The sequence below is a fragment of the Mandrillus leucophaeus genome, unplaced genomic scaffold, assembly GCF_000951045.1.
Source record: "Mandrillus leucophaeus isolate KB7577 unplaced genomic scaffold, Mleu.le_1.0 Scaffold852, whole genome shotgun sequence".
Taxonomy (NCBI): domain Eukaryota; kingdom Metazoa; phylum Chordata; class Mammalia; order Primates; family Cercopithecidae; genus Mandrillus; species Mandrillus leucophaeus.
Window position 1 is genome coordinate 506,156 of NW_012109275.1, and position 9,394 is coordinate 515,549.

The 9,394-nt window shown below is 38.8% G+C and overlaps 1 protein-coding gene across 3 annotated transcripts in view; it reads left to right on the plus strand.

Moving 5' to 3' along the window:
* Positions 1 to 9,394, plus strand: part of LOC105530901 (chromosome unknown open reading frame, human C12orf42) — a 185,772-nt gene that overhangs the window by 70,750 nt on the left and 105,628 nt on the right. For all 3 annotated transcript variants that reach the window (XR_001004706.1, XM_011968636.1, XM_011968637.1), the window contains exon 2: positions 6,786 to 6,854. Coding sequence is in view for 2 of the 3 variants with exons in the window: in XM_011968636.1 (XP_011824026.1) it covers positions 6,786 to 6,854 (69 nt within the window). In the remaining variant the exon portion in view is untranslated. The remainder of the gene's footprint in view (positions 1 to 6,785; positions 6,855 to 9,394) is intronic.

A 9,394-nucleotide genomic window follows, 5' to 3' on the forward strand; every position in this document is an offset into this window, starting at 1 on the left:
TTTTGGTTTTGAACAGTTTGTTGAAACTTTAAGAAGCTTGTCTACAAGCTACACTTCAATAAAATGCAATAATCTATATACTCTATAGGTTAAAAATCCATTTTCCCATTGTTACTCTTGGGCTTCTGAAATTAGTGGCTGTCAATGACAAATTGAGGAATCAGTTTTATAATCATACACAAATAATTAGTTATTTTATTCAAATTTGAGACTTGGTACTTATTGAGAGAGGAATCAGGTTTATATCTTCTTAGATAAAAAGAAACTTTTCCTCCTAGATGATTTTGTTTTCCTTGAAGAGAAGATTAGAATTAAGAGCTGATGCTTTTGAATTTAAAGTTGACTATTGTGTGTGTTAAGCCTACTTCCTCACCTCCACATCCTCTTCCTCTGTTTCTAAGCTTTCCCAGATCTCTCTGATTATTTAGGGGGAGAAAAAGTCAACACTTGACCCTGCTGCTCTATCTGGCTGCTGCTCCATCTCTTGTTTCTCATGCATGGTTAAATTCCTAAAAATGGTATTTACTATACCCACAGCCTATATTTCCATGTCACTCTCCAGAATCTAGTTTCTATATTCACTATATACTATGTACTCCAGGGGAAGGTGCCCACAATCAGGACCACCATGTAAGTTTGGATGGTATACCTTACACAAGACTCCAAGCCAAGGGGATAGGAAGAGGCTAAAATTTTGGTGCATTTAATGGCTAGACTAAGTGCTACCATGGGGCCTTATCTGCCAAGAGGGGCGTGCCATTGTTACTGTGATGATGATAATAATTATTTTGTGCTTTGCCTGAAGGCTCCATAGGGCTAGCTGTGGCTTTGTCCACAATTCCCTTGGTCCAGTCTCAGCCTTTACTGTCTGATCTTATTTTTCAAAATCTCAACCTTTTAAAGCATGTGAGCAAGAATGAAACCTCATTTGTCTAAAGGGTACAAAATTCTTTGTCAACAGGAGGCCTTCCTCAAGGCGGTTAAAATCTTAAATCACTATGGGATTGGGATGAATTGTAGTTGACCTTTGAACAGCATGAGGTTGGGGTGCAGTTGCCCTTGTGCAATAAGAAATCCATGCACAACTTTTGACTCCCCCAAAACTTAACTATTAATAGCCTACTGTTGACAGGAAGCTTTACCAATAACAGAAACAATTAACACACATATTTTTGTATGTTATACATATTGTATACTGTATTCTCAAAGTAAGATAGAGAAAAGATGTTATTAAGAAAATCATAATGAAGAGAAAATGTATTTACTATTTGTTAAGTAGCAGTGAACCATCATGAAAGTCTTCATCTTCATTGTCTTTACAATCAGTAGGCTGAGAAGAAGAGGAGGGTTCACCTTCTGTCTCAGGGGTGGCAAATATGGGAGAAAATCACTGTATTAGTAGACCTGCGCAGTTCAAACCCATGTGTTGGTCAAAGGTCTACTGTATTTTTCTGTGTATTTAAACAAAATACTAGTTGAAGGAAGAAAAATAAAAATTAAAATCATTATGTAAAAATACAATGCCAATCTCTTTTTTTCAATCACTTGGCTGTCTCATGCCCTCCTCCTTTGCAGTCATCCTGATGGGAGACACCTGAACACTGTGAAGAGTCTGCAGACTTTACGACTAGGAAGGCTCACCTTGGAATCGCAACTCCAACCACTTACGCAGTGATATTGCCTTGGCTGTCATTGAGTTCTGTGGGCTTCAGATTTTTCATCTACAAAATAAGGATAAAAATTGTTGGCTCTCAATGTCCTTTGGTGGAGGATAAACGGAGTTATTACAGGGCACATCTACTATTTGACCTGGCAGCAGCTCATAGCAGAGTCAGAATGTTCTCTCAGTCTACACTTTCCCCATGCTGACCCTCTATTAACATTACTTTTACTTATTCTTTTTCAACTGGATTTTTTTTTTCTTTTTGCTCTTTCTTTAACATCTTGCTCAGCTGACATCTCTTCCAAGAAGTGTTTACTGATTCTTCACATTTGTCTAAATCTTCTCCTCAGGTCTGGTAGATGAGCTCCCCGGTACCTTATGCATCCATTTTCACAGTCTTTATCCTGCTATGTTGTAATTGCACCAGGGTAGCATTATGCTTCATTTATTTTTGTATCCTTGGTACTGAACATAGTACATGGCAAACCAATAACTATTTGATAAGCTGAATTGTCTTAATCTCAACATCTGGACAAGTGGAGAGAAAAGTGTCGGCAAAGCCATGGCAGTTGGGAAACATAGATGATTAGAAGCAGTGGTGACCAGACCCCTTCCTTGTATGTTTCATCTCTAATGGATATTCCTCTATTGCTTAATTTCTGATCCATTGCGCTATCCAGGTCTCTTCTTGGAGAAGAACTGATCTCTTTCCAGGGCTTCAGTTATGTCTTGTCTTGACCATATAACCTCTTGAAAGCAGCTATCTACAAAGATCAGTAGATCAGTACCTTGCTATTCCAGAACCAACAACACCTGGGAGTTTGCTATAAAACCAAAATCTCAGGCCCTCCTCTAGACCTCCTGAATTAGAATCTGCATTTTAGCTACTCCTCAGGTGATTTGGATGTACAGTAAAATGTAAGAAGCCCTGGATTAGTAGTAGGTGCCTTTAAGAATAATGTATTCCCTGAATTTATTGATATTTAAATGCCTTTGCCTATGATGTCTCAGAGAATGGCATTGGGTCTGTTGCAAAGAGAATGAAATAGAACATTGGTATATCGATGAGATCTTGGCCAAAATCAGGCAGTAATTTTCTAACCAAGTTAACTGCAAGTGAAACAATCCACATTAGATTAGAACTAAGTAGACAACCTAAATATTTAAAATGGGTTCAATAAGTGAGAAACAAGTATTTCATCTTAATGTCTTGATCCTCTGCTTGGATAGAAAATGATTATCGTTTTAAAGAGACTATTTCTTTAGAAAGAAATGCACTATCCCACATCAAGGCAAACATGTTTTTTTTTTTTTTTTTTTTTTTTTTTATTTGGTAGCAGTTTAATGACTGAAGCAAGGATTTCGAAAGCTATCTCCTGGTTTCCGTTCCAATCTTAGAGGCAAAGCAAGTATTTGCTTTCAGCATAGTTGACACCCAAGCGTTTTGCAAATGTTTCCACAAAGCCAGCTGCCCTTTATAGATCCCCCTGGGAACTTTTCTTTTGGTTACTAACCCTCGAGAGCCTACAACTCCCTATTTGTGAAGGTATTTGTCAGACAGAAAGAGGTCATGAATCTTCAGATCTTTTTGAGGAGCATGATCAAGACTCCAGTTTGAAAAACTTTATCCCTTTGCTCAGACCTTTGGGCTCATCTGAAGACTCCCTTCTCCAGCCTTATCATCCCGTTGGAACATGCCCCTCCACACACACAGATACACAAAAACAGCACTTCTGTAGCATTTCTTGGCTAGTATATTGTAGGGTTGAAAATTCTGAGAAAATTCATTCCTTATCTGAAAGTTTCATTGGATTTTAAATGCATTTTTATACTAACATTTCTGTTGATGAATCTTGTAGATGCATGAAATTTTATGTTTACTGCTTTTGCTTTATCACCAGTTCAGTCATGGTTTCTCCCTGGGTCTCGCCTTTGTATCTTCCATAGTACCTTATTCCCTCCTTTTTAAATAACAGAGTCCCAGAGAGTGTTCAATGACTGATCTCTAATGCCATGCGCTAGGTTGAATAAAAGGCTGTGGTCAAACACTCATCTGGAGAATCATGTTACAAAATCGTCAGTGACAAAGACCTGCTACTGAGATATTGTGGCCTTCCAAGGACCTGATGGTGGATTCAGTTTTTACTCTTCACGCACCTATTAGGTGGTTCAAGTGTATAGATGCGTGTGTGTGCGCTTGCATGTGTGTGCATGCCTATGAGCGTGAACAGAACAAAAACCTCAACTCTCTAGCACATACCACCTGTTTTCACATCATTGTTGTTACAAAAGGCTTTTTTTTTTTCCTCCTTTAATTAGCTGAGCTGTCCTATTTTTTCATAACTTGCCTCTTCTCTAACATATGGGCTGTAACCGTATTTCTTTTCATTAGACCTGAGCCTTGTTTGTCATTTATACCATACTTTTGCCTTTCTCTTTCATTTGGAAAGAAAGAGAGGCTTTTCTATTATTTTAGAGCAAAGCACCTCTGGTTTATGTGGCGACTCTTGTGGCTTTCTAAATGCACTTGATTTAGCTTTCAATGTGTAATTACTGCCAAACAAGTTAATTGCTTTATAAGTGTCCAAAATTCCCTGGTTTAATTTTGCTTTCATTTACCAACCTTCATTATACATCCACTGTTCAACATAAACACAAATGATTGTTAATGAATGCCTAATACCATATTCATTAGAAAATCAGGTTAATGACTGGCAATGAATATCCCAGCTACTTTATTCTTTCAAGCTTTTTAGTTATTTATTTTTGCCTTGTTGATTACAATAGCTTTTTTGTTTACCAGGAAATTCTACCTGTACTCCTAGTCTGTTTCTTTCTGGACTCCTCGTCTTGCTTAAAAGTTCAAGGTAAAGGTTTCTAAGGTACTCCCATTCCTTAATTGTTCTTTCTTCCTGCAGATATGTCCAATATATGTAGCTATTTGTACATAAACTTTATCTCAATAATGCTTTATAAAAAATTAAAAAACCAAGGCAATCAGAATGCACATGATTTCCTTGGGCTATTGGCTACCATAAAGTCTTGTTGTTTGGACAACAGAAATCTCAGGACTGCGTTGTATAGACGGTCAGGTGGTACACTGAACTACCCTAAAAGGTACTGTTTTTGCATCACAGTCTCTGTGAATGATGCCACCCTGCTGTGCCATCCACAACTTGCATGGCTCTGAGGAGTGGCACTAAGAAATCTCCACTGAAATAAAAAATGGATCAGAGCAGGGTGGTTTGGGACAGCATTCAGTGCTTCGTGCTGATTGCCCTGGGCAAGGGTTGCCTACTTGGAAGATACCACATGTGTGAATGTACATGGTTTGAGTGAGTGGCAGGAAGTCCATGGAGGAGGAGAACTGAGATGCACATCATGGGGATGGGCCTGATTTTCCCCCTGGTAATTCTTGCTTTGTAAATGAAATTCCTTCCCCTCCCTGCAGACATGGGATTGCTTTTCCAATCAAACCGGCAGCTGAGGTTCGAAGGCTATGCATGTGTGCTGATAACCCAACAGAGGACGATGGGTAGAATACAAAGTCCAGATGCTGAAATTTGAGCCCTGGCTTGTCACTACATAGTTGTGTGATCTTGAGCAGTTTCCTCATCTATCAAGTGCAAATGTTGGCAATTTAGAATTCCTTCTGGCTCCACACCCTGTGACACCACATTCCTTTTGGGATGACAAGAGAGTTCCCCTGCATTCTTTCAATGCATTGACTGGATGCTTACCATGTGCCCAGCACAGAGTTGATGTCAGGGATACTAGGTAGAAGACACATTTTCTTGATCTCATGGGAAGACATATCGGGGGGCCCATGCACCCCGCCTGTCTTTGGCAGCAGTACAAATGCATCACAGTGGTAGCACTACTCAGCTTCAGTGCTGTGAAATCTATTACCCTCCCCAATTATTTACTCCAAGTTCTAGTAATTTTACCTATTTCTTCCCCCTTGGGCCCCCTTCTACTGTTCTTCTCACCATTCTTCTATCACGGTACTTTAATCTCAGAGAAGCTCTTGTTTCTTCTTCCATTTTTGTCTCAGTTTCTGTCTCTAGCCCTCACCCAAGTCTACATAATCTATATTCCTTGACTCCACCTGTTTCTGTACCTTCAGAACATTTAGTGTTATTGGAATCTTAACTTTATTTATGTGATTCTTTGGTTACTACCTTCTGCTTTAGACTCTAATCACCTCTGGGAAAGGTAGTGGCAGACTCACCATTGTTTTTCTGACATATACTTGTATCCTGGTGATAGATTTTTTGGGGGTCTCTCCTTCATGACACCAATCTTAACAGACTGGTTTTAGCAAATATTGGGCAACAGAAAGTCAAAGACCTTGAGGAGCATAACTAAATAAATAAAAAGCACTGAATTGAAAACCAGAAGTATGAAAACAAATCCTGATATTATCTTATTAAGGTTTGGTATTTTAAGTAAAATTGCAAGTAAGTTTCAAATCAAATGTCTGGTTTGATAGTTAAGTAAATTTCTTCTCTTCCATTGTGAGATCCTCAGGGGTTACCTCTTCTGACCTCCCTGAGTTTATCTATTGTATGTTTTGTATATTTGTTTCAGTCACAGGTGTCTTCAGTGATAATTCTGCATGCTAAGCAACTCCAAATAAGTGACTTTCAACAAGAAACATTCATTTCTTACTTATGTTCATGAACCTGTGGGTTGACTATGGCTGCATTGGGCTCAGCTGCGATGGGCTTCAGGCTATGGGAGGTACAGCAAAGTCACATGGCAAAGGGTGTAAATGTTTAATTCTATTTCATCCCAATATATCACCATATTTTCAAAATACTTTGTCTCTCTCTTTCATCACATATATCAGAGTTAAAATTTTACATTTATTTGTGTGATTATTTCGTTACTACCCATGGCTTCCTCTGGACTCTTGAGGATGGGAACTGTGTTTTGGGCTCACCATTGTTCCCAAAACGCCTGGGACAGTGCTGTGGGCAATATCGGGTGCTCAGTGAATGAACAGCCATTGTTTGAAAGAATTAGCTTCTGATCTGCCTAGAAACCATCACAGGAATGGAAATGTTTCTTTTTAAGAATTACTGAAGTGATACTAAATGCCTTGTTTCTAATGTTTCAGAAATCCCCTTGCTACATTCCCATTGTGAGCAGTGCCACCCTGTGGGATAGAAGCACACCCCATGCAAAGGTGAGTCAGTGGAGTGTTATGTGCAGGGCTGCTCCATAGTGCCGACCTTTTGGCTTCAGTTGCTTTACGTGTAAGCAGATTTGTTCCTTTGTATTTTCGACTTTATAACTAGTAAAGGATTTTTTACATTTTAAAATAAGAAGGATGTTAAAAGACATTTCCTAGAAAACCTTGGATCTCTGTTTGAGAGTCATGCTACCTCCTTATTCTTTACACATAGGTATGTATACCTAGAAAAACCTGTACCATCCACTGATGTCCAAGAATAGAAATCACAGTACATTAGGGGTCTTTTCAGTGCATTTATGTGACCAACATACAGAAACTAGGGCAATAATTTTATCTTACCATCATCCATAAAAATTTATAGCTGAGTTCACTAGGCAAAAAGTTGACCTGTTAGTAGTGTTCCTTTCCTGTACCATCTTCTACTAATTGGTTGCTAATGCTCTTTTTCTTGGTGAGAGCCAAAGTGAATGTTTGTCCCTACGATGTGCATATGCATGGCTATAAATGACTATGATGTGAACATGGAGATGGTCACCATGGCTGGCTAGTCCAGTTGTCATGGAGCTGTGGTAGCTTTCCAGATTCAGTCCCACTGGAGCTTTGTTTACAAAAGCAGGATTGGGATAAAAAGAACCTTTTGGCCAACACTGAAATTTACATCCTAAGGGCTTTAATCACCTTCATTTCCTTCCTATTTACCATGAAGGGAATTGCAACTTCCTCTAAAAAGGAACACACAGTCCAGCAACACTGATGAAATCACAACATCCCAAGCACATGAGGAGGAGAGAGTTTTCTCTTCTGTGGACTCCCTTTTTCAAAATTTGTGAGCAGTACTGGCTTAAATTACAGCTTGCAGAAAAGTAGCATATGGTGACTGGAAATACAATTCAAGAGTAGAAATCAAAGATGTAGAAAATCACATTTTAAGATTAATGGAAAAGGCCAATAATAGTAGAAAACATGAAAAATATGAAGTAGTTGAAAAACATGACCTAGTTTTCTCCCTGTTCTTACTTTGCACTAAAGCAGAGGAATGTATCTAAGTAAGATACCTGCAATATGCTGTTTCATTAGTTATATGTCCATTTGGACTTCAAGGATCTGTGCAACTGAAGGATTCCATGACTCCCAGAATGGACTGTGTTGGAAAGGAAACAGGCCCCAGTAAAGTCCCTTTATTACTACTATTCCATAACTAGTATGTCAAGGCTCTTAGAAGACAACACTTCATGAAAAGGGACCACAGATCCATTCTCTCATCAAGGAGTAGTGCAGGTGACAATGAGAGTTGGCATTTAGCTCATACCGCAGCAAGATGATGCCTCTGGAACTCACAGACCAGTGCCCCCTGGGTGCCACTCCCTTCCTCTGACAGCTTAAGTTAGAACGGGGAAGCAAGTGCAGTCCTATGTAGAGCAGGGCTTGGCAACAGCTAGATCCTCTTTCAAATTGCATCATCTCTTCCTCTCTCTTTCTTCTCTCTCTCTTCCTCTCCATGTTTTTGTGACTTTGGAGGAATTATAGAAGTAGGACTAAAAAATTTTAAGATTTATATCTTTAAAATACTTTCATATTATGTTGTTGCATATAGTATATACTGTATATTGACTGCTATATACTTTATTATATATTATACATTGTATATTATGCACTGTACATCAGATGTTGTATAGCACATGTATATGAAACATATACTATGTATAACATACTATCATATATGTCAGATAACCTGTATTGTGTATGTGTGTGTGTGTGTCTTTGTGTGCCTCTGTGTCTGTGGCTGTGTGTATGTATTCCAGTATTATACCTTATATATTGTATTTACTGACCACCTAGCAATAGTCAGATACTAAAAGCAACAGTAAAGAAAAAAGTCTTTGCTTTTTAGGAGACTATCAATAGTGAAGAACATAAATAATGGGAAATTATCAGATAAATAATTCAAGTAATTCCAGAAAACTGCTTTGTTATGAAAACTGTAGATTGGAGGTAATGAGGTTGAGTGTCTCTTGGGGTGGGAGGAGGGTGCTGCTTTTGCTAGGGTAAGGTGGTCACGGAAGGCCTTTCTTCTTCTTCTTCTTCTTCTTCTTCTTCTTCTTCTTCTTCTTCTTCTTCTTCTTCTTCTTCTTCTTCTTCTTCTTTCTTCCTTCTTCCTTCTTCCTTCTTCCTTCTCCCCTCTCCCTTCTCCCTTCTCCCTTCTTCTCCTCCTCCTCCTCCTCCTCCTCTTCCTCCTCCCTTCTTCTCCTTCTCCTTCCTTCTCCTTCTTTCTTTTTCTTTTTTCTTTTTTTTTTTGAGTTTGCTGGATCATATAGTAATTCTACTTGAACCCGGGAGGTGGAGGTGGCAGTGAGCCAAGATTGCACCATTTCACTCCAGACTGGGTGACGGAATAAGAATGTCTCAAACAAACAAACAAACAACAACAACAAAAATAGACTTAATAGCCTTTAGAAGCATTTTCGTTAACATAAAGAAAAACGCCAATGACTACTATTATTATGTCTGTTCAAAAATGTCCTCAGGGTTCA